Source organism: Onychostoma macrolepis, chromosome 03 (assembly GCF_012432095.1).
Source record: "Onychostoma macrolepis isolate SWU-2019 chromosome 03, ASM1243209v1, whole genome shotgun sequence".
NCBI classification, from domain to species: Eukaryota; Metazoa; Chordata; class Actinopteri; order Cypriniformes; family Cyprinidae; genus Onychostoma; species Onychostoma macrolepis.
Genome location: NC_081157.1, coordinates 11,504,148 through 11,530,695, shown reverse-complemented (window position 1 = coordinate 11,530,695; position 26,548 = coordinate 11,504,148). Strand labels below are relative to the sequence as shown.

At 36.5% G+C, this 26,548-nt stretch overlaps 1 protein-coding gene across 3 annotated transcripts; it reads left to right on the top strand.

Annotated features, from left to right (window-relative positions):
* The first annotated feature begins 1,377 nt into the window (after positions 1-1,377).
* Positions 1,378-26,548, top strand: LOC131536684 (NACHT, LRR and PYD domains-containing protein 3-like). Of its 3 annotated transcripts, none has more exons than XM_058769719.1 (9): positions 1,378-1,655; positions 1,748-1,917; positions 4,428-6,284; positions 12,308-12,481; positions 12,588-12,761; positions 12,908-13,081; positions 15,317-15,490; positions 15,614-15,660; positions 24,638-26,548. In XM_058769719.1, exons 2-9 carry the CDS (start codon positions 1,769-1,771, stop codon positions 25,189-25,191), a joined length of 3,303 nt encoding a protein of 1,100 aa, XP_058625702.1. In that variant the 5' UTR covers positions 1,378-1,655; positions 1,748-1,768; the 3' UTR covers positions 25,192-26,548. The 3 variants fall into 3 exon arrangements, with proteins under 3 accessions (XP_058625702.1, XP_058625703.1, XP_058625705.1); XM_058769720.1 differs by lacking the exon at positions 24,638-26,548 and adding an exon at positions 22,810-23,152; XM_058769722.1 differs by lacking the exon at positions 15,614-15,660 and having other exon boundaries at positions 24,638-24,749.

Here is a 26,548-nt window from a genome sequence, read left to right as displayed (position 1 = left end):
GAACAGCTGATACTTCTTGCCCAACTGCTTAATGAAAACAAGCATATAATCAAAGGAAAATTTGGAGTTGGGATAACCTCCAGAAACAAAAGCGATACCTTTTTAAGCGTTCATTATCATCAAATGTTTCTAAATTGTTTACGTTCCGAGGCAGATTGGCGGCAACCACCATTTTAGGATAGTTTGTGGCTTGGTCTTAGTGACTTAGGAGTCCTCTTCACTACTCCTAACGTTTCACAAATTCAGGAGCTAGTTTTAGCACTAAAACACTTTGTGAAATACTCTTAGAACAAAAATTTTGGAGTCCTAAATTTAGGACTGACACACCCATTATCGGTGAGTTATGAGCTACTTTTAGCCTTAAGATGTTTTGTGAATACGGGCCCAGGTGAATTGACATGCAGGAGCAGGTAGAACAGGTATGTCAACTCCTTAAGTAAACATTTCAGATCGAAAGCAAAAGTTAAACTTTTTAACTAGTTAGAGAAGACGCCATTTCGGAGACTCAGAAACTTTGACAGATGTCACTTCAAGGTAAGTTATTTGCTTCTAACTTAATGTCATATCATATGTATTTGCATGTTTCAGGATCCATATTCACAAAACATCTTAAGTAGCTCATAACTCACTAATTTAGGAGAAAAACTTAAAAATAATGGGTGTCAGTCCTAAATTTGTTCTAAGAGTATTTCACAAAGCATTTTAGCACTAAAACTAGCTCCTAAATCTGTGAAACATTAAATAGTGAAGAGGACTCCTAAGTCACTAAGACCAAGCCACAAACTATCTTTTAAAACTTATATAATCTTTTAAAAAGGTTGGTTTTGGAGGTTATCCCAACTCCAAATTTTCCTTTGATTATATGCTTGTTTTCATTAACCAATTGGGCAAGAAGTAACAGCTGTTCTTGCATCCAGTTTTTGTTTGCATGTCTTACTATCAGCCATGATTATTCTACTCCATTAATTAAAAGGCTGGTTATATGCATATTTACTAATTTGTTTACAAGAAGCATACAGGCTGACAATTAGCTGAACATATACATATATATATATATATTATATTATATTGTTTAATTAGTGACACTTAGCCTGCATTTTAAAATCTTTATTTGAAAATTATAACATTTTTATTTTTAAACCTTTATTTGCATATGGCAACATAACATCATGCTCTACAATATTTCAATGAATAAATCTCTGACAGAGACTAGTTAGTAAGCATGCTGACATCATCCATAGCAACAAGGTCAACCCCGCCCCCTTATTCTTAGCTTAAGACTTCTCTCTGTTCTTTAGTAAAAGTTTGTCTCAGCAGCTTTGTGAATATGTTTTAGTGATAAGATAAAATATTTTGTGAATACGGCCCTGACATCCTGAAGATATCAAGCTAACTGTTCTTTTTGGACTGTTTTCTGCAACATTTTCCAGATTTGGATTCTGCTCTCATGAGAAACTATCAATAGTGAAACATCCATCTCATGCATAATGAAGCTATGAATGTTTGTTTCTTCACTATGGAAATGTGGACGAGGTAACGAGCACAGGATACCGCAGTCTGAACTCACAGTTCTCCCTAAGAGTTTTACTAGTGAATCCGAAGGACACATGTGTTCCTAAATCAGATGAACGCTTCACCGTGGTTGAAGCAAAAAGGTAATTATTTATTATTTTACTCAGCATAGGTGTCTTTTCTGCATTATTGCTATATTGTCACATTATCATTTGTTTTGTGTTTCCATATAAAGGCCTTGTATCAGTTTCTCATTATGGACAACAGAGAGAACATTGCATCTGAAATGATGCAGGAGACTCTGAAAACATCATCCCCAGAACCCAGCTGTGTGTCTCTGAGGAGTAATAAATCGATGGATTGTCATCCTAAATTCAGTGATGAAGCAGTGACTCCTGACCCAGTGTGAGTATAAGCATATAGAGGTGATCTAGTGAAACTAGGAGGACACATTTGATGTGAGAGTCAAAACTACACAGTGAATACACACAGAGAAATCAGTTTCAAATTTTGACTTCAAATCAGTGTATAAAAGTTTCTTTGATGGGCAATGAACTTGATGGGAATATATACAGTATGTATGTATATACAGTGGGGGAAAAAATCATTTGATCCCCTCCTGATTTTGTACGTTTGCCCACTGACAAAGAAATGATCAGTCCATAATTTTAATGGTAGGTTTATTTTAACAGTAAGAGACAGAATAACAACAAAAAATCCAGAAAAACGCATTTCAAAAAAGTTATAAATTTGCATTTTAATGAGTGAAATAAATATTTGATCCACTATCAATCAGAAAGATTTCTGGCTACCAGGTGTTTTTTATATAAGGAGCTGAGATTAGGAGCACTCTCTTAAAGGGAGCGCTCCTAATCTCAGCTTGTTACCTGTATAAAAGACAACCTGTCCACAAAAGCAATCAATTCATCAATCAGATTCCAAACTCTCCACCATGGCCAAGACCAAAGAGCTGTTCAAGGATGCCAGGGACAAGATTGTAGACCTACACAAGGCTGGAATGGGCTACAAGATCATCGCCAAGCAGCTTGGTGAGAAGGTGACAACAGTTGGTGCGATTATTCACAAATGGATGAAACACAAAATAACTGTCGATCTCCCTCGGACTGGGGCTCCATGCAAGATCTCACCTCGTGGAGTTTCAATGATCATGACAACGGTGAGGAATCAGCCCAGAACTACACGGGAGGATCTTGTCAATGATCTCAAGGCAGCTGGGACCATAGTCACCAAGAAAACAACTGAAATCCTGCAGCACCCGCATGGTCCCCCTGCTCAAGAAAGCACATGTACAGCCCGTCTGAAGTTTGCCAGTGATTCAGAGGAGAACTGGGTGAAAGTATTGTGGTCAGATGAGACCAAAACCCAGGTCTTTGGCATCAACTCAACTCGCCGTGTTTGGAGGAGGAGGAATGCTGCCTATGACCCCAAGAACACCATCAAATAATTTCCCCCACTGTATGTGTGTGTATGTGGTGTGTGGTGGTGTTCTGAAATGAGGAGGCAAAGTCCTCACTTTTTGTTTGTTTGATTTGTTTTAATCAAATGTAAATTCATGTCCCAGTCTCATTTTCTTGGTTAAACAAACATATATATATATATATATATATATATATATATATATATATATATATATATATATATATATATATAGCATTAGAGAGATGTATCTTTTTGTTAGACACTTATTTTCATATAGTGCTATTTATTCAATATGAAATTATAATGAACATTATTTTTACCCCATGACTTGTTGGACAATTTCAAGACAAACTGACAACAAGACAAACTTTGCTGTCATCCTTTCAAAACTGCTGAACTGGGGGCGGCATTCGCAGCTTGTCGCAAACGATTTTCTCTATTGGGTGGTGTCATTACTACATTATTTAAAAAAATTAATTGACAGTCCTAATTCCTACTCAATGTGTCATATAATGACATATTATAAATACAACTTATCCACTACCTGGTAAGAACATCACTAAATATGAATTACAATTAATTTAACATACAATGTTTATTTAAACATTTAGATTTTTATTTAATTAAAAAATAAAATATTCCCACAAAAATATTAATTGTATTTAAATTCTCATGACTGATCTTATTTGTACTCAATCTTGTGCATTCAGCTAATATTTTACACAGCTAATGGCTAATCAAAACAGAACGAATAATGAATAAACTTTTTTGGGAAAATTAAACTTTGCCACCTCAATATGCTTCCTCAGATTTGATGGTGAACTTTTGAAGCCAGACCTGATGAAGGTCACAACTGAAGTAGAAATGTGTGTGCTTGATGCGTGAAAACAATGATCATTGATTCTCACATCAGGCACGCACGTTTAAGCTTGCGGTTACCATATTTAATGTGCATAAAATAAAATAAAAATGTAATGTACTTTTTAAGATGAAATAAAATTGTAAGGAGTAAAAAGTATTGTTTTTTCTTCAGAAATGTAATCAAATAAAAGTAGTAAGTTTAAATTGTACTTGAATAAAGCACAAATCCCCCCAAATAATACTTAAGTACAGTAATCAAGTAAAATTTACTCAAGTATTTTACACCTCTTGCAGCAGCCCATGCTTGCTTTTCTGTTAAAAATAACAGTGAACAGTGGTTTGTGAATGTTGATGCTTCGCCTAAATAATTTTATCGGGAGCGTTCATGTGAGTGTTGCTGCAGTCTTAGACCCTCCCCAAATGCTCTCATTGGTTGAGACGTGTGATGACGCTCATCCCAAGCCAGTACTGATCAACATCCCACCCCTCCTGTGACCCATGGTTTGTCTGTATTTGTATTCGGAGCCAATGAGCATATATATATATATATGTATATGTGTGTATGTATGTATGTATATGTAAACACACACATACATATGTTTTTTTCTTTGCAGTGTGTATAGAGATGCTCAGATGGGAGATCAGGATTCTCCACAACCAGTAGATGGTGAACTACAGAGAGTCAAAGACCAGCTCAAAATCAGCATGAAGAACAAGTATGAGAGATTATTTGAAGGAACAAAACTCCAAGAGAATGAAACCCTCCTGAACAGGATCTACACACAGCTCTACATCATAGAGGGAGAGAGTGAAGGAGTGAATGAAGAACATGAGGTTTTACAGATGGAGAAAACACCCAGAACACAACACTCACAAGACACTACAATCAACTGCAATGACATCTTTAAAGCCTCACCTGAACTAGGATGTAAGGAAAAAGACCAGATCAAGACTGTTCTTACTAAAGGCATCGCTGGAATCGGAAAAACCGTCTCTGTGCATAAGTTCATTCTGGACTGGGCCGAGGGAAAAGCCAATCAAGATGTAGATTTCATGTTTGTGCTTCCATTTCGAGAGCTGAACTTGATCCGAGATCATCAGTACAGTCTTCATAGACTTCTGCTGGACTTTCATCTTGAACTTAAAGATCTGGACTCAAAGATTTATGAGGAGTGTAAAGTTGTGTTCATCTTTGATGGTCTGGATGAAAGAAGAATCACACTGATGTTTACAGACGCTCAGAAAGTTTGTGATGTGAATGAGACTTCATCAGTGAGTGTGTTAATGTCAAACCTCATGAAAGGAGAGCTGCTTCCCTCTGCTCTCATCTGGATCACCTCCAGACCAGCAGCAGCCAATCAGATCCCCTCCAAATACATCAACCGCCTGACAGAAATTCAGGGATTCACTGAGCCTCAGAAGGAGGAATATTTCAGGAAGAGAATCAGTGACGAGCATCAAGCCAGCAGAATCATCTCACACATCAGAAGAGCAAGAAGCCTCCACATCATGTGCCACATCCCCGTCTTCTGCTGGATCTCATCCACTGTGCTTCAGAAGCTCCTGGAAGAAGATCTGAGTGCAAAAATCCCTCAAACTCTGACTGAAATGTACATCCACTTCCTGCTGATTCAGATCAACATGAGGAACCAGAAGTATGAAGAGAGAGATCGAGAGAAACTCCTGCAGTCCAACAGAGAAGTGATTGTGAAACTTGCTGAAGTGGCTTTCAAACAGCTGATGAAGCGCAATGTGATGTTCTATGAGGAGGACCTGATTGAGAGTGGCATAGACGTTACTGATGCCCTAGTGCATTCTGGGATTTGCACTGAGATCTTTAAGGAGGAGTCTGTGATTCATCAGAGTAAAGTCTACAGCTTCATTCATCTGAGCGTTCAGGAGTTTCTTGCTGCTTTCTATGTGTTTTACTGCTATTTAATAAAGAACATAGAGCCACTGCATGAATTCAGATCTTATGGATTTAATCAAGTCTCTCTGTATGATCTACTAAAAGCAGCAGTAGATAAAACCCTCAAGAGTGAGAATGGAAGGCTGGATCTGTTCCTGCGGTTCCTGCTGGGCGTCTCACTGGAGTCCAATCAGAAACTCTTACAGGATCTACTGACACACACAGAGAACAGCTCAGAGACCATCAGGAGAACCACACAGTACATTAAAGAGAAGGTCAAAGATCCAGGTTATATTTATTATCTCTCAGCTGGTCAATCCATCAATCTGTTTCTCTGTCTGCTGGAAGTGAAAGATCAGACTCTGTCCAGAGAGATTCAGGAGTTTGTGAAATCAGACAAACACTCAGAGAAGAAACTGTCTCTTGCTCACTGCTTAATAATTGTCTACATGCTTCAGATGTCAGAGGAGCCGCTGGATGAGTTTGAGCTCATGAAATACAACACATCAGATGAGGGGAGAAGAAGACTGATACCAGCTGTGATCAACTGCAGAAAAGCTATGTGAGTGTTTAATCATTAAGAAATGAAAAATTGTGTTTAAAATGAATAAAGCATAATTAGAGATTCTCTTCTACATAGAGTTTTATGGGGTCATGACATTTCAACACAATTCAACTAAATTCAAGTTTATTTGTATAGCAATTTTCACGATGCAAATCATGGCAAAGCAGCTTTACAGTAAGTTTAAGTTTCTACATTATATTTAGTAATAGCTTATCAGTGGAGATGACCTCAAGTTGATGTCCATATGGCAGAAATGTACCGTAAAAATCAAACAGTTGATGTCATGTAATCAAACAGACGGTGAACACTATTAACAGCAATGATTATATGTTGCAATCAAACTTATAGCAAAATTTGGTAGTTTTGTATATTGTCTGAGGGTTGGCATCATCTGAGGTCCTCTGAGGGGTTGGCATCATCTCTTCTCCAGTGTTCTGTCATCTCAGGTCTTTGTAAAGGTTGGATCCAGACTGAAGCTTGTGTAATTCCTAGTTACCACGGAATGCCAATCCCATGGCATAAACAGAAAAGCAAATAGAGAAAAATTAGTGTAGCTGCTGTTCCAACTAAGCAAAAAAATAATGTGTTCAACCCAAGCTAAAGAATGTTAATGTGCATTTGATCAGATGTAACTGAAGTACAAGGTTATGAGATACATTATGTGAATGCTTGGCTAAAGAGATGTGTCTTTAATTTAGATGTAAACAGAGAGAGTGTGTCTGAACCCCGAACGTTATCAGGAAGGCTATTCCAGAGTTTGGGAGCCAAATGTGAAAAAGCTCCTTTAGTGGACTTTGCTATCCTAGAAACTACCAAGAGTCCAGAGTTTTGCGACCTTAGGGAGCGTGTTGGATTATAGCGTGGTAGAAGACTAGTTAGGTACGCAGGAGCTAAACCATTATGACCTTAAAAGTAAGTAGTAAATATTTTGTAACTGATACAGAACTTACCGTATTGACCCGAATATAAGACGACCCCACTTTTTTGAAAACCAAATCTTTTTTTTTTTTTCTCTGTAAAACACATTTTTTCTTAAATTATTTTCATATTGCATATTTTTCCTATTTTAATTTTTGTTTTGAAAGTATGGTAAATACTGGTAAAATGTACCAACAATGACATTGAAAAATATACACTTTTTGATATACCATAAAAATAACAGGTAGCCCATCTGAATTATGTAACATTTAGGCTATCCATCTCATAGTAGCCTACCAAAATTTTATTAACAGTAAAAGTGAAATCTTATTGTAGTCTTCAAATCTGGGTATTGTCTTATGTTTTAAAATCACTTACAGAGGAAGTTTGGTCCCATCAGGCTAACATGACAGTCACGACTCGTGCCGCTGTACGCTTTTCTTTTTCTTTTGTTTTCACTCGCAATCTTTACAACACACATTACATTACATATTTCATGGCACACTCGTTTTAAGCGTGTTTGGCACCACCTGTTGTTGTGGGTGTATTATTGACATGTCAAAGTCTAGACCCTGAATATAAGACGACCGCGTTTTTTCAGATGTATTTCCAAGAAAAAAACATTGTCTTGTATTCGGGTCAATACTGCAATAGGTAGCCAGTGCAGAGACCGTAAAATTGGGGTAATATGATCATATTTTTTTGACCTGGTAAGGACTCTAGCAGCTGCATTTTGGATTATATTTAGCTTGTTTGTTGAAGATAAAAATAAAATAAAAATTTGGTTAATTTATGTTAATGTTAGTAGAAGTTGTGTTTGCACAAAAACAGTCCTCTATTTGCACAGCATGATTATTTTCTAGTCTCAGTTTGACACTTGTCAGTAAATGTCTGCTGTTGTGATTGTCTAACATTATTGTATCTTTCTCCTCGTCACCTCACTGCTCAACACTGTAGGTGTTGAAGTGCTGTTTTAGAGGCACTCGGATTCAAATATATACTTTTGGCAGGTTAGTTTAATCAAATGCACTTTTTGCAGTGAGAAGGACTGAAAATTACAGAATTTTTATAGTACAGTGACCTCTTATATATAAAAATATTAAATAAAGTTTGATTCCTTATGTCATGACCCCTTAACCAAATGGATTCAACAACCATGAAAGATAAGAACACAATTAAAGCACTGCATCTGATTAGTCAACAATGGCATCCACATGTCAAGTAACTTGTTTTGTTTTAATTAATTAACTTAATGTGATACAACAGCCGTTAAGACCCCAGAGGGTGTTTTGGGGCCCCGGAGAACATGCCCTGACATTTGTGCTTTTTTCAGTTGCTTATAAACATTTTAATGGCTAAAGTCTAAAAACACTGTATTCAGCACAAACTGGGCTACAATAATATGTGAGCAGCTTGTAGCTTGCAGCTTATTCAGAGAAAACAATATATTGATTTAAATTTTCTGTCACTTTTTGAGTGGAAAGGCTCTATGCGAGAGGGCGTGACTCACACCTGAGAAGACAAAGGCCCGCATAATGAGCTCCATAATGAGCCATTCAGTCAGGTGTGTGACTGAGAGAGAAGAGTTACAAGAAAGAATGTGAGGAAAAAAGAAATGTGTATACATATAACTATCACATAAAATAACTTGAGATTCACTTGTGAGTTCAGTTAAACAGTTTATTAGGAACAAACAAACAAATAAACAACAGAAGAGTCAAGACATCGTGGGTGCAATATCCAAAACAGTGGCAGGAAACTGGAACCCAGGAAAACAGGAGACAGCAGAAACTGCATGAGAAAACACAAAACAGACGTGAGCAACACAATGAACGGACAAAGACAAAACAAACATGGTGACAATACATACGCTACCAGTCAAATTATTTAAACAGTAAGATTTGTAATGTGTTTTTTTTTAAGAAGTGTCTTCAGCTCATTTATTTGATGCAAAGTACAGCAAAAACAGTACATTATATTTATTATAATATATAGGCCTACATATTGTTACCATTCAAAATAAATAAATGAAGCCCCCCCCCCACTAAAATTAATAAATAAATTAGTGAGCATGTTGATAGTCTTATCAGGAGCAACTATATTATTACATTAGCAATCACCAATATTGCCCACGTGATTTTATAACATAGATGCACACATGTATTATCATACAATACAAAAACAACATTTTATAACTGAGAAACTAAATTATTATTGTTAAGCTTATTATAAACATGTTTGAGAAGGTATTTGAACAAACAGAGTAGGCTACTTCACAGTAAAGATTGGTCTAAACTTTCTTAGACATTACTTTTATATCATTGTTTATAGAACATATAACTATCCTCACGTCGTGCGACATTTAAATGCAATGAAAATTTGCGTATCATATTTCAAAATGTTGCACTCGATTTCACACATTTTATTCTGGAGTTATAGTTTGGGACAAGTTCACCAGTAAATGCTTTCAACTTTGTCACAACAACACATTATCGAATGCCAATAAGAAACATTACTTACTCGGTATAAAGTATCTCCTCCTCCGCCGGCTCCAGCCGCGCTCGCGTTCTGTTTGTGAAGTAAACAAAGCTTTTTCCTCTCAGCGCGTCTTCTGGCGGTAAATATAACTCTTTTTCCTCTCAGCGCCGTTCTGAGGTAAATATAACTCTTTCTCCTCTCAGCGTGTTCTTCCAAAACTGAAAAGTATCCGAGATGAACACGTTGCTGCTTTGTTTATGGTGGTGTGGGCGTTTACATGCCGCGTGGAGATTTGTAATAACAATAGCGCGAGCAGCGCGTGGGCGTGACCTAATTAGAGATAATGAGACCAGACGGAAAAACTGGACATGTCCTTGGTTTCATACGGATTACTTTATCACAGAATATTTGTTTTCGGTATGACTTGCTTCATTTAACAGTAGACATGTCAAGCTTTCTATAGATATATTTCTTATGTCTCTTTGTGAAGTATTTGCTGAGTTACAGTTCATTTTAGTGACGTGTTTCAAAAAGCAGTTCACGGAGACGGAGAAGACAGAGAGCGCACCCTGTTTGTTTTCTTTATTCTTCAAAAGCACAAAGTTTAGTTGTTATTATGAGTGTATACAAATAAAAGTAGACCCCTTACAGATTCGAATGGTGTATTACTCTTATCTGTATGATCAAAAATGGCAGAGTAATTCAAGCTCATTTCGGCCTTATCAGGAAAATCTGCCTCAAAACGCGTATACGCGTTTGTCGACCCCAGAGGGTTAAACAGTTTATTAGGAACAAACAAACAAATAAACAACAGAAGAGTCAATACATCGTGGGTGCAATATCCAAAATATCCAAAACAGTGGCAGGAAACTGGAACCCAGGAAAACGGGAGACAGCAGAAACTGCATGAGAAAACACAAAACAGACGTGAGCAACACAATGAACGGACAAAGACAAAGCAAACATTGTGACAATACATACACTACCAGTCAAATTATTTAAACAGTAAGATTTGTAATGTTTTTTTTTTTTAAGAAGTGTCTTCAGCTCATTTATTTGATCCAAAGTACAGCAAAAACAGTACATTATATTTATTATAATATATACGCCTACATATTGTTACTATTCAAAATAAATAAAGCCCCCCCACACACAGACACACACACACTAAAATTAATAAATAAATTAGTGAGCATGTTGATAGGCTTATCAGGAGCAACTATATTATTATATTAGCAATCACCAATGTTGCCCACGTGATTTTATAACATAGATGAACACATGCTTTGCATGTATTATCATACAAAAACAACATTTTATAACTGAGAAACTAAATTATTATTTTTAAGCTTATTATAAACATGTTTGAGCAGGTATTTACAAACAGAGTAGGATAATTCACAGTAAAGATTGGTCTAAACTTTCTTAAGACATTACTTTTATATCATTATTTATAGAACATATAACTATCCTCACGTCGTGCACTCGATTTCACATATTTTATTCTGGAGTTATAGTTTGGGGAAAGTTCACCTAGTAAATGCATTAAACTTTGTCACAACAACACATTATCAAATGCCAATAAGAAACATTACTTACTTGGTATAAAATATCTCCTCCTAAACAAAGCTTTTTCCTCTCACCGCTTCTTCTGGCGGTAAATACAACTCTTTTCCTCTCAGCGCGTTTCTGAGGTAAATACAAGGCTTATTCCTCACAGCGTGTTCTTCCAAAATTGAAAAGTATCCGAGATGAATGCGTTGCTGCTTTGTTTATGGTGGTGTGGGCGTTTACATGCAGCGTGGCTTGCGTGGAGGTTTGTAATAACAATAGCGCGAGCAGCGCGTGGGCGTGACCTAATTAGAGATAATGAGACCAGACGGAAAAACTGGACATGTCCTTGGTTTCATACGGATTACTTTATCACAGAATATTTGTTTTCGGTAAGAAAACAGTTCATTTTAGTGACGTGTTTCAAAAAGCAGTTTGTGGAGACGGAGAAGACAGAGAGCGCACCCTGTTTGTTTTCTTTATTCTTCAAAAGCACAAAGTTTAGTTGTTATTATGAGTGTATACAAATAAAAGTAGACCCCTTATCTGTACGATCAAAAATGCCAGAGTAATTCAAGCTCATTTCGGCCTTATCAGGAAAATCTGTCTCAAAACGCGTATACGCGTTTGTCGACCCCAGAGGGTTAATGCATAAACAAGTTGGTGTACATAAATGTATGATACTTAGTTTGAGCAGCTTGGCACTAAGAAATACAAACAAAGAGTAATGTAATTTGTCAAGTCATATCCCAAAGACGTAACTTTACATGATTGAAATAATGAGTCTCTCAGATTCACAATTCAAAACTCATAATTTTATATCTTCAGCAAAGCATATTTTGGAGCACAGTAATAACTGAAGAAACAGTCAGGAGCTCATCTGATCTCTGATCTTAATGAACCTGGTAAAATGATCAGATTATCTCCTCATGCTCAGGAGCTCATCTTATTGACATTCAGGCTGGAATGTAAAACTATTTTGTTCCAGTTTCCTGAGGACAGATAATTGGAAAATTCCTTTACATGTATTTATTTTATTATTGGTTTAATTTTATTAATTTATTTTCTTCTAGTTTTTCTGGCTGTAATCTCACTGCTCAGTGTTGTGAGAGTTTGTCATCAGTTCTTCAATTCTCAAATTGTGTCCTGAGAGAGCTGGATCTGAGTAACAATGACCTGCGGGATTCAGGAGTGAAGTTGATCTATGATGGACTGAAGAGTCCAAACTGTCATCTGGAGATACTGAGGTATTTTAAAATCATATAATTGGTCATTTACAGTCAGCTGGTCACAATGTTTGTGTGTGTTTGTAGATGATCTGACTGTTGATGTGCATGTTCTGCTCTCTTTCAGTCTTGCTGGCTGTAATCTCACTGCTCAGTTTTGTGAGAGTTTGTCATCAGTTCTTCAATTCTCAAACTGTGTCCTGAGAGAGCTGGATCTGAGTAACAATGACCTGCAGGATTCAGGAGTGATGCTGCTCTCTGACGGACTGAAGAGTCCAAACTGTCAGCTGCAGATACTGAGGTATTAAAAACATACAAGAGATAATGTACAGTCAGTTGGTCATAATGTTGATGTGTGTCTCTAGATGATCTGACTGTGTCTTTAGATAGTTTGACTGTGTGTCTGTAGATGATCTGACTGTAAATGTGTGTTCTGCTCTCTTTCAGTCTTGCTGGCTGTAATCTCACTGCTCAGTGTTGTGAGAGTTTGTCATCAGTTCTTCATTCCTCAAACTGTGTCCTGAGAGAGCTGTATCTGAGTAACAATGACCTGCAGGATTCAGGAGTGAAGCTTCTCTCGGATGGACTGAAGAGTCCAAACTGTCAGCTGGAGATACTGAGGTTTGACTTTCACACACACTTTCATTGATTTTGTTTTGCTCTTTTCACAATCCAAGTGCTTTCCAAGATGCTTTAGTATATATTTTGCCTTAATGTCTTAAAACCATTGTTAGCAGTTGACTAAATAAATTCAATTCAATTCAATAAGTTTTCAGTATGACCATGTTTTAACTGTAAGGACAGTGATTACTGTATTTAAAGTCTTTATTGAATTGACTAGAGAGATTTTTAGTCATTATTAGACAGCTTTTTAGTCATTATAAGGGGGGTGCTCTTTTTGAGCTTTCTAGGCAATATAATCCATTAAAATTTGAATAAAATTTAGTTTTGCTGCATTAGGTAAGGCAACAGTTATTTATTCCAAATGCCTGACATGCCAAATCACGCATACAGTATACTTGCTTTTTGTTCAAATTATAGTTATTTGTGAATGTAGCTTCTGCAATAACAAATCATTTATTGGGAGCATTTATGTTGGGTGACATGTAACTTGAAACTATTTCATGACTTTCTATTTAAATGTATTTTAAAGAGGAAGAACATCTCCTTAGCCTTACCCTGGAGTTGGTTCACCCTCCACCTATGCACACACACACTCACACACACACACACACACACAAACAAACACACACTTTACTTTATCGGTAGATGAATCAAACCACATTTAAGGCAAGACACTGCAGGTGAAAAGGGTAAAAATTTTTTACTAATAGTTATCGCCGTACCTAGTTGATTGATTACATTGATAATTGCAAAAATTTTTTGTATTACAAGTTTTCTAAAAGGTTAGGTTTAAATATGCAAATGAGGCATTATTTAATGAAATATGCACAAATTTGCATACATTTCTAGTACAAAAATCTAAACACTGGATGAAGTCAGTTTCAAAATTCTTGTTTAATTTTTTTGACATATTACAGTCAAAAGTTTTTACAGAGGGAATTTTGGGTGTCTCATTTTGTCACTCCATAATTCAGAAAATACTTAGAACAGACAGAAAACACTATTTTGACAATTTTGGGGGATTATAAATGTTGTATATAATCAAGCAAATCAAGGAATAAAAATTTAAAGTTTGGTGTGTGTAAGTGCTACTGAAGTGGAGATTTATGGCTCTGTGTAGGAGAAAAAAACTCATTTTGAGAAAACGGCCTTTAAAAATACGTATTGTAATTGAAATCTATTGACACAAATAGATAAAGTGCTATAAAAGAAACACTTAAGTGTCTTTTGGATGTTTTTGTTCTACTAGTCTGAAAAAACACTTTATGAAAAACCAAAAAGCCCAAAATCTCAAAATTGACAGGTGCATGAAAAAACAGTGTTTTTCACAGTGAAACAGAGAAACCCCCATCATTTGTAGAAATGTAAATGTGAACCGTAGGAGGACTGCATGGAAGGGCATTTTTACACCTGCAGATCGTTTGCTTTTTTCTGAAAAAGGGACTTGGTTTGTCACAATGTTGCATTTTCCGCTTGGTTCAGTTCACTTTCACAAGGGAACATTGCAAAGTGTACCAAACTGTGTTTATGCAAGTCACACGTGAGTCAAACTGTCCTCTTATTGGTCAGAGTTCAACCTGCATCATTCTTCAAGATGGATTGATAAGTTCACTCTGCAGTCTTATTGTGACTTTATCTGTAGCTGTCCTGACACACGCAAACACTTATGCCAATATAGCTGTCATTCCCGCTCCAACTGATAAATTATAGTTCTCAAAAAAAATTGTGAACAAATGTTCTGTATGTGTTTTATTGCCTTATTTCAGTTACTTTAACATTTTAGTTTTTTTCTAACCACGCATAAACGTTGTTTTCTCAAAAACACAATCACGTACGTACATGCTGCTCACATATAATTGTAGCCCAGTTTGTGCTGAATACAGTGTTTTTAGACTTTAGCCATTCAAATGTTTATAAGCAACTGAAAAAAGCACAAATGTAAGGGCATGTCAAAACTTCTCCGGGGCCCCAAAACACCCTCAGACCCCAGAGGGTTAATTTACTGCTTACTGCTTATTATTAATTTAGTGCTGATACTTGAATGAGTTACATTATTGCTGATGTTTGAAATTCCAGTGTGTTTTGATGTGGATAGAGAAATATGTAATTGCTTTTTTCTTAATTTTCGAGTTAGACATCTAAAAGGAACTCTTGTTTAAATTCACACTATGAATGATATTCACTCAACTGTTGAGTTTTTGTATATGATGAGATGTTTTGATCCATCTGCAGGTTGTCTGGCTGTATGGTGTCAGAAGAAGGCTGTGGTTATTTGTCTTCAGCTCTGAGTTCAAACCCCTCATACCTGAGAGAGCTGGATCTGAGCTACAATCACCCAGGAAAGTCAGGAGTCCATCTGCTCAACCACAAACTGCAGGATCCAAACTATAAACTGCAGATACTCAAGTATGTCAAACACTAATACTGACATACTGAACGTGTGTGTGTGTGTGTGTGTGTGTGTGTGTGTGTGTGTGTATGTGTGTGAATGATGCAGATCTACATTAATGTGTGTTCCTGTGTTTATAGTTTGGATCATGGAGGAGAGATCAGGATGACACCAGGACTACGAAAGTGTAGGTCTACAAACAAACGCACGCACACACACACACACACACTCACTCGTCTAGTGATTTTTGTTTCATTGTTATAAATCAGGGTCCCTCAATAAGCGGCCCACAGGCAGGAGAGAAAAATGTTTGGCCCGCGGTAATTTCAAATAATATGGCATGAAAATTCAAACCCAGCATCAGAAAGCGACATTAACTTACATTGTGTCAACACCAGACGCAAGCGGCGCAACTCAACAAAATACAATATAACTTATAATCAGTGATGCTGTCTACACTGGAATGCGGCGCAGTGCTGCGTGACAAATCCGACAGTAAACTGTTGACTCGTTCTATTTATGACATACTGACACAAAGTTCAAATGATTTGCAATGCTTTGTAGCGTCCAGTGTAGATACTATGTGACAGCAAAAACATGGCAAGTGTGAAGAAAAGAAAAGTGGACACGGAAAATGGATGATTCAAATGTGAACAGTTTTGAGTGAGTGATACCATCTTTGTTATGGATGTTGGTTCGCAGTGAGTTCACAGTTTTAACATAAGTTTGCTTTAATTTATTTTCAAGATCTGAGGTAAAATATCTATTGTTGCTTTCACTATAGCTATAAACCTCACGCAAATAAATATATATATATTGGGAGTTGAATCAGGCTCCTCGAATCGAATCGTCGACTATTCGGGGTCACCCCTAATATATATATAAATAAGAGTTCAGATGCAAAGCCTCTAAATGCCGTTTGAAATTTTCTTCTAAAATTAGCATTTTGTAACATCTGCTTATGATCCTTGATGGTCGTTGGGACTTTGTCTTAAGAGACCCTTTTAGCCTTTTGACATTTGCATATAATTCACAGCCTGGCCCCACATTCTACCGTTATATGGGTGCTAATTGCCAAGGGTTGTCCCCCCAACTGTCAAAAAGATGCTAAACAGATCGACTATCTCGTCTCTCCATCGGACTTCAAACACATTCCACGAGAACTAAATGACCCTCGGTACCAGGCCTGTGGTCTACCCCCACGATTACAAGATACATAACACACACACACACACAGAGGCATTTTCTTTATTTAGACCATAATTAATCAGTTACAAATGTATCTGGTATATGCATGTGTTGTTCGTATGTTTCCTTATTATATTAGCCTAGTTACCACTCGTTATTCGTATTAGTAAGCTCTAAACACTCATATTCAGGTGTATGAATGTATCTCTGGTTTAATACCTTTTAGATGTCTCTTTCTTGATATCAAAATGATCTACTCTTTATTCCCAGTGTTGGGCAAGCTACTTGGAAAATGTAGTGAGCTAAGCTAACAGTTACTCTTCTTTAAATGAAGCTTCACTACACTAAAACTACAGCCCTGGGAAATGTAGCAAGCTAAGCTACGGCAACATGGCAAAAGTAGTTTACTACAACCAAGCTATTTAAAAAAAATAATTAAAAAATTCTATTGAAACCAACATACTACCAAGTCAATGCTCTCTCAGTGATCAATAAAACTGTCAGTCAAGCAGATAGACAGGCATCAGTTTAATTGTTTATTCAACAGTTGTTCCAAACCAATTTGGCAACATAATCAGTATCAAATACAGGCGGATTGACCTCAAATTGTGACATAGGCAAAATACATTTTTGCTGTCGGCGAAAACCTCGTATTGGTAGTTGGTATTGTAGCTTTATTGTATACAGATACATTTATATAAATGGTAACACTTCACAATAAGGTTCAGTAGTTAACCCTCTGGGGTCCGAGGTCATTTTGGGGCCCTTGAGATGTTTTGACATGCCCTGATATTTGTGCTTATTTCAGCTACTTAAAACATACTATTGACCAACATGTAATTTTTTGTATTCAGCACAAACTGTGCTACAATAATATGTGACCAAGATGGATGTACATGTTTGCATTTTTAGAAAAAAATATTATGCGTGGTTTGTAAGTTTTGGGGAAAAAATGTAGCTGAAATAAGGCCATAAAACCCACACTAAATAGTCCTGAACAAGACTTTTGAGTAATCAGTCTTGTAGCCTAGAATATTTACTTCAGAATTATGTGAAAATCATTCTGCTTACTCACAAGACATGTTTTGTCATCGAGGGTCTATATGCGAGAGAGTGGCAATGGCCATGAATATTAAGTGATTTTCACCTGAGAGACAAAGGGCCCTCCCCTATGGGCCCCTAATGGCCCATCAGTTTGACTGTGACTGTGAGGCAGGTAAGAGAGAATGTGAGGAGATTGAAAAAAAGGGTTTTTTAAATTATTTGTATTTTATTTACAACACAGTATAATCAAAACATACTTAATGAAGGTCAAAGACACATTATTGTGCACACTGATCTAACAACAGAGATGTGAACAGACTTTGAGTCATTCCTACAACAGATTCTGTTCAACAAGTGAAACAAGTAAATCATACCTGATATTTACGTGTTTTATTTAAGTGTTTCTACTTCTTTCCATGGATTCAAGAAGAAAAAAACATAATCAGTAGAGAAGGAGCTTGTTTTGACATAGAATATCAGTGTAGTTGAACATCTGATGTTGGTGCAGCGCTCTCAGAGGAAAACAGTTTGAAGAGACATCAGGATACATCTGGTGCTGGTATCTGATTCAAAATACAAACAAAAAAACATTTGTGAGCATGTTAATATCAGGAACATCTGTATATATATCATAAATATCATATATATCACTATCATAAAAGAGAGAAAGAAATCTTATATCTGAGAAACTAATTATTGTTTAGCACGTTATTCAAATCTATTTCTGAACAGAGTAGGCTATTAATAATAAACATGTACTAAACATACTTAGACTCGTAGCATTCATCATGTTACAGTGTACACTCATATCACTTTTATTGTTTTATATAGAGCATGAAAACATCATCGCGCTGTAAGAAATTTAAATACAATGAATTGCCCATCATATTCAAAATGTTTTACACAATTTCAAACATTGTAGTCAGGAATTATAGTTTGGGAAAAACCCAACTATGACTTTGTAGTCATATAGTCTAGTATGTATGATTTTATAGTAGTCTATGATATGATTCTGTAGCCACAGACTCAAGCATGCTTTGTACAATAAAAGGATGTACTATAAAAAATGATATTTTATATCTGAGAAACTAATTATTATTGTTTAGCACGCTATTAAAATCTATTTGTGAACAGAGTATTAATAATAAACATGGTCTAAACATTCTTAAATGCTTAGCATTCATCATGTTGTCGTTTGGGGGAAAACCCAGCTAACTGTTAGTAAATCCATTCAAGTTTATGTCACAATAAAATGGTAACTAATGTAAAAAAAAAACATTACTTACTCATCTCCTCTGCTGGATGAAATCGTGTTCTTCTTTGGAGGAAATCCTGCCTTTACTCAGCGCGTCTTCCAGAAACGAACAGTAGCCGCGATGAATCTCCTCACTCTTTGTTTGTGTTGGCGTTTGCACGCGCACTTACCACGTGGCTATTTACATATGAACAGCGCGAGCGCGAGGGCGGGTCACATTAGAGATAATGAGTCAGGCGGGAAAGATTGAACATCGTGTTGGTTTCATACGGATTACTTCATCACAGAATGTTTGTTTTCGATAAGACTTGCTTCATTTCAAAGTAGACACTTCAAGCTTTCTATAGATATAATTTCCATGTCTCTGTGTTGAGTATTTGCTGAGTTACAGTTCATTTTAATGACGCGTTTCTAAAAGCAGTTCGCGGAGACGGAGAAGACAGAGAGCACACCCTGTTTGTTTTCTTTATTCTTCAGAAGCACAAAGTTTAGTTGTTATTATGAGTGTATACAAATAAAAGTAGACCCTTACAGATTCGAATGGTGTATTGCTTTTATCTGTACGATCAAAAATGGCAGAGTAATTCAAGCTCATTTCGGCCTTATCAGGAAAATCTGCCTCAAAAGCGCGTGCTCGCGTTGTCGACAGAGGGTTAACATTAGTTAACTAGTGTTAACATGAACTAAGAATGAACAATACTTCTGCAGCATTTACCTTAATGTTAATTTCAACATTTACTAATGCATTATTAAAATCCAAAGTTGTTTGTTAACATTTGTTAATGCACTGTGAACTAACATGAACTACCAATGAACGACTGTATTTTCATTAACTAACATTAACAAAAATGAATAAACACTGTAACAAATGTATTTGAATGAAATCGTATTGTATAGTGTTACCATATAGATGTTTCCTATAGATAGGCTATGTTTATTTGCATCGTTGCATGTGTCATTAGATATTAATATAAACATTTCACCAAAATCAAGTTCAAATATGAAGCTTTTGACCAGCGAATGTTTTTTTTTTTTTTCTGACTCGTGTCCCGTTTTCCCCAGTTTTCTGTCATTATATGGGCGTTCAGTTTTTTTCTGTTATTTGGCCAAAATATCATATTATGAAAGATTCAGCGCTTCGCACAAGCTATTTGGCTGTGACTTAACAACAAATGCTAGAGAAACTCTTCTCCGCTGCTCAAATACAAAAAACAAACAAACAAACAATAAAAAAAAAAAAAGGCATTAGCCTTCATAAATAGTGTTTTCTGAGTAAAGAAATAGCTGTACTTATTCAATCAACAGTTCTTTATTTACCTTCAGAGTCAGACTGCAAACAAGCTGAGATGCTCAAAATTGCGGAGATTGAGGTCTCTGCAGAGCAAAAGTGGGTGTTTCTGAATTGCTGGGCATTTTCAAGCTGCTGGGTGTTTCTAAATCATGCAATCAAAATGATCCCCCTGACCTAACTCCACCCCTAAACCTACCGTCACTATAACGTCAGCCAATCAAGTAACATTGTCAAAAAACTCCCCGATCTGGTAACTCCCATTACTTTGCTGCAGAGACCTATACTTGAAATTGCGCGCCGCACTTCATTGACAAGAGAGGCGGGAGGAATAATGAGGTTTGACTGACAGTTTGAGGAGCCAATGGCGTTACGAGCTTTAGTGGCGGAGGCGTCATTTGCTGATCCAGGATCAGTGATCCGTAGCTGTTATATTTCTGATTTGAGCTTGAGTTTCAGAATGCTTTCTTTGGAAAATGTAACGTTAGCTTTTGTTGACGCTACCACGCTACTTGATCAAAAAAAGAGCTTAACTACCGAAAAGCTATTTGATTCAGAAAGCAGTGACGCTACCGCCACGCTACTGAGAAATGTAGTTAAACTACTAGCGTCACTACTTGTAGCGACGCTACTGCCCATCACTGTTTATTCCTCACACAATGATGTACACTATGTGATTGTGAAATGCATCATACTGTTGTTACTGTACTGTGGGGAAAATTATACCAGTCTCCAGATCAGTCGTAAAACATGCAAATGAGGTGTCAAGTGGGACAAAGAAACACTTTCCCGCTGAAACTATGTGCCTTGATATTGGTCAAACTAACCAAAATGGGTGTTACAGGGAAACCAGATAAAACTTCTCCCACACCGAAAAGGCAAGCCTTCTCTTTACTTTCGGTGCCCTAGACACACTTATCACCTTGGAAACCTCACGACTCCCCTTCCGGGGGGAGTCCGAGCTTCTGGCAGTTTTAAGTTCAGTAACTTTGTCGATTCACCAATTCGGACCAATCAAGCCATGGCTGGAATGACGAAGTTTTCACTCCTAAAGGAATTCATCAGGAATCTACGCATTATACATGCACCAGGATGCTTTACTCAGCACCCACAAAACCCATGCAAGTAACCGCTTGTTAACTATCTAGATGCACTTCTAGGCTTCGACCCCTTTTAACCCTCTGGGGTCGACAAACGCGTATACGCGTTTTGAGGCAGATTTTCCTGATAAGGCTGAAATGAGCTTGAATTACTCTGCCATTTTTGATCGTACAGATAAGTGTTATACATCAATCGAAACTGTTAAGTGTCTACTTTTTTTTGAGTACACTCTCAATAACAACACAACTTTGTGCTTTTAGAAAAATAATAAAACAAACAGGGTGTGCTCTCTGTCTTCTCCGTCTCCGCGAACTGTTTTTAGAAACGCGTCACTAAAATGAACTGTAATTCAGCGAATACTCAACACAGAGACATGAGAAATATATCTATAGAAAGCTTGAAGTGTCTACTTTGAAATGAAGCAAGTCTTATCGAAAACAAACATTCTGTGATGAAGTAATCCGTATGAAACCAACACGATGTTCATTCTGTCCCGTCTGACTCATTATCTCTAATGAGATCCCGCCCCCGCGCGGCTCGCGCTGTTCATATGTAAATAGCCACATGGTGCGTGCGCGCGTGCAAACGCCCAACACAAACAAAGAGTGAGGAGAAGCATCGCGGCTACTGTTCGTTTCTGGAAGAAGATGCGCTGAATAAAGGCAGGATTTCCCTTGAAAGAAGAACACGATTTCATCCAGCAGAGGAGATCGATCTGATGAGTAAGTAATGTTTCTTTTTTACATTATTTACCGTGTTATTGTGACACAAACTTGAACAGATTTACTGACAGTTAGCTGGGGGTTTCCCAAACAACAACATGATGAATGCTACGCATCTAAGAATGTTTAATGTTAATACTCTGTTCACAAATATATTTTAATAGTGTGCTAAACAATAATAATTAGTTTCTCAGATATAAAATATAATTTTTTATAGTATAAAGTACATCATTTTACTGTACAAAGCATGCTTGAGTCTGTGGCTACAGAATCATATCATAGACCACTATAAAATCATACATACTAGACTATATGACTACAAAATCATAGGTGGGTTTTTCCCAAACTATAATTCCTGACTACAGTGTTTGAAATCGTGTAAAACATTTTTTATATGAGGGGCAATTCGTTGTATTTAAATGTATTACTGCGCGATGATGTTTTCATGCTCTATATAAAACAATAAAAGTAATATGAGTGTACACTGTAACATGATGAATACTACGAGTCTAAGTATGTTTAGTACATGTTTATTATTAATAGCCTACTCTGTTCAGAAATAGATTTTAATAACTTGCTAAACAATAATAATTCGTTTCTCAGATATAAGCTTTCTTTCTCTTTTTTTATGATGGTACAAAGCATGTGTGAGTCTATGGCTACAAAACATATATATACAGATGTTCCTGATATTAACATGCTCACAAATGTTTTTTTGTTTGTATTTTATTCAATCAGATACCAGCACCAGATGAATCCTGATGTCTCTTCAAACTGTTTTCCTCTGAGAGCGCTGCACCAACATCAGATGTTCAACTACACTGATATTCTATGTTAAAACAAGCTCCTTTTCTACTGATTGTGTTTTTTTCTTCTTGAATCCATGAAAAGAAGTAGAAACACTTAAATAAAACACGTAAATATCAGGTATGATTTACTTGTTGAACAGAATCTGTTGCAGGAATGACTCAAAGTCTGTTCACATCTCTGTGGTTAGATCAGTGTGCACAATAATGTGTCTTTGACCTTCATTATGTATGTTTTGATTATACTGTGTTGTAAATAAAATACAAATAATTAAAAAAACCCTTTTTTCAATCTCCTCACATTCTCTCTTACCTGCCTCACAGTCACAGTCACACTGATGGCCCATTAGGGGCCATTAGGGGAGGGCCCTTTGTCTCTCAGGTGAGACTCACTTAATATTCATGGCCATTACCACTCCCTCGCATATAGACCCTCGATCACAAAACATGTCTTGAAAATTTTAAATCAATATATTGTTTTCTGTGAATGAGTAAGCAGAATGATTTTCACATAATTTTGAAGTAAATATTCTAGCCTACAAGACTGATTACTCAAAAGTCTTGCTCAGGACTATTTACTGTGGGTTTTAAGGCCTTATTTCAGCTACATTTTTTTTCCCAAAACTTACTAACCACGCATAATATTTTTTTTCTAAAAAATGCAAATATGTACATCCATCTTGGTCACATATTATTGTAGCACAGTTTGTGCTGAATACAAAAAAAATTACATGTTGGTCAATAGTATGTTTTAAGTAGCTGAAATAAGCACAAATATCAGGGCATGTCAAAACATCTCAAGGGCCCCAAAATGACCTCGGACCCCAGAGGGTTAATTAAGGTGATGTGATTCTCTGATGGTTCTTAAAAGGTTGTAGTTAGCTGATGTCTAAATCTTGCCATTACACTCTCTCTTGCGCGAGCGCTCCCTCTCTCTCTCCATGCCTTCCTTGCGTTGGCATCCATGTTTAATGTGTGTATGTCTGTGTCTAGTTCGATGTTGCATGTTCCCCTGTAGTGTAGTTTAATAAACATCCATAAGTATTCACACTTGGTTGTCTGTGTCTGCTGCTCTCAGAACGAAGTCACTTTAACGTCCGGTCTTGTTACATGCTCAGGGAGCAATGTTTCAGTAAGGAAATTATTTGTCATGGCCAGATAAATAATTTTCCTTAGAGTCAATAGAAGGGTCCGTACTGCGGACGAACTAATCATTTTATTGTACTATTAATGCTACAGCTAATTCCTGAAGATGGATATATAATTGATAACAACCCGTTATGATTAATTATGTCCATCTCACTTAGAACAAATATGCTACAATTTTTATCAGGCTCCTATGTGTAGGTTCAGTATTTTAACTTTAATGGCAATGGATAGGTGCATTTCTTTGCCATTAAAGTGAAATAACTGAACGTAAGCAAAGGAGCCTTAGCAAAAAGCTCATTTTAGAAGAAAACTCTCTCTATACACACACACACACACACACACACACATATATACATACATATATATATATATATACATACATACATACATATATATATATATATATATATATATATATATATATATATATATATATATATATATATATATATATATACACATATATATACACATATATATATATATATATATATACACACATATACATATAGGTCAGTGGCCCTTGGCTTGGTATTGTTGGCAGAATTTGGCCCTCGGCGAAAACTAATTGAGGAACCCTGTTATAAATGTTTCTCTCTTCTTGTGTTCAGATGCCTGTGATCTCACACTGGATCCAAACACTGCAAACACTCGACTCATTCTGTCTGAGGAGAACAGGAAGATCACATGTGTGAAAGATCGTCAGCCGTATCCTGATCATCCAGACAGATTTGATGAGGATCCTCAGGTTCTGTGTGTTGACAGCCTGACTGGACGCTGTTACTGGGAGACTGAATGGAGTGGAGATGATGCTGAAATATCAGTGACATTTAAAGGAATCAACAGGAAAGGAAAGATAGATGACTGTAAATTTGGATCCAATGACAAATCCTGGAGTCTGTTCTGTTCTGATAACAGATTCACTGTCTGGCACTATAAGAACTACACTGATATACGTACTATCTGTTCATCCTCTAATAGAGCAGGAGTGTATGTGGACGTGTCAGCTGGCTCTCTGTCCTTCTACAGCATCTCTGACACACACACACTCACACACTTACACACATTCAACACCACATTCACTGAACCCCTCTATGCTGGATTCAGGCTTGATTATGATTCTTCAATTTCTCTGTGTCAGATTAAACAACACACACACTTGTAAATCCTCTTTCTAATGTTCACATGCACACAATTTCATCGAATCTGACATTACATTTGTATTAATTCATTTTTAATTAGTTTTTCATTGTCATCTAGAAGTTATAAATAAATTTCATTAACATACTAATAAAGTTGCTTTGATATTTATATTTGAAACTGATCATCAAATGTAATTAAATTACATGTATGATTCGTTTACTGATGAACTTGTTTATGAATCACTGATGTGAACTGATGACCGTATGTATATTCATGAATGTGATTGAGATCAGCAGAATGAAACACAGAGGCTGAATTGACTCAGAATGAATCCGTCTCCTGATCGTTTGCTTTATTTTTCTGTCTGTGCTGATTTAACACTCAATTTACTAAATGTATTCTGTACAAACACTCAGTTTTGCTGCTGAACACAGTTGATCTCGCTGTAATTCCAGTCTTTCAGGAGCTTCAGAGCTTCAATCTGTTGCTTGATCACCAGCATCTCTTCTTCTGAAATGATTGTCTTTTCTGCTTTACAGCAGCCTCTGAGCCTCAGCACTCACTGAAATATCTTGAGTAAATAACATTCACTTTACTGTTGTTGTAGAATTTTCCTTGTTCAAAAATAAATTCCTAGAGAGGTTTTGAAGCCAATAGACTTTATTGACTATACAACAAAGTCGAGTTACGGTTTTCAAAGGTAACTCCCGATTGTCTGTGTTACACTCGTATATATGTGCCTGAAGCTGTTCCACAGTATTCCTTATATGTTCCATTGTATTTTGGGACCGCCATCTTTTACCATATATGTGTCAATGAAAGTGATCAATAGCTTGTCATGCAAGTATTCCTAGCTCCTGAACAAAAAGTCTTCCATATATGGGTTTTTCAAACTTTAAATAGTTCACTCAGTTTACGGCTCACTGCAATCCTTAACACACACCTATTTCACACAATCAGACTAATAATAGTAGAATAGTTTCTTCTTACAAATAGGCATAATTCTATGTATTATATTAATTCAAGATTAATAAAAATCTACTACACTGTGCTTAGTTTGATCTAAAAAATATGCATTAATATAGTGGTTTATGTCATGTATTTTGTATGAGTGTGCTACCGGTACCTGTGTGACGTCATCAGCAGTTGATTTCAGTAAAGAGTCTGAATCCCATTGTTACAGCCCTGGTGTCTGTGTCATTTCATTATTTGCCTATAAAAACATATAAAAGATATAACATGGTGGCAGAAGTGGGATAGAAGTAACAAAAAGCACCACCGTCGGCTTTGTCTCTTCAAGGCAAATTCGAATAGTACCTCATTGCTAGCAGTGTAGCAAAGAAATCCAATAGGGTCTGGCTCCAGACATGCACTTGCAC

Coding starts and splice junctions, on each gene's coding strand:
- LOC131536684 (XM_058769719.1), top strand. CDS start 1,769: ATGGACAACAGAGAGAACATTGCATCTGAAATGATGCAGGAGACTCTG. Junction 12,482..12,587: donor TGTCATCTGGAGATACTGAG/GTATTTTAAAAT, acceptor GCTCTCTTTCAG/TCTTGCTGGCTGTAATCTCA. Junction 15,491..15,613: donor TATAAACTGCAGATACTCAA/GTATGTCAAACA, acceptor CTGTGTTTATAG/TTTGGATCATGGAGGAGAGA.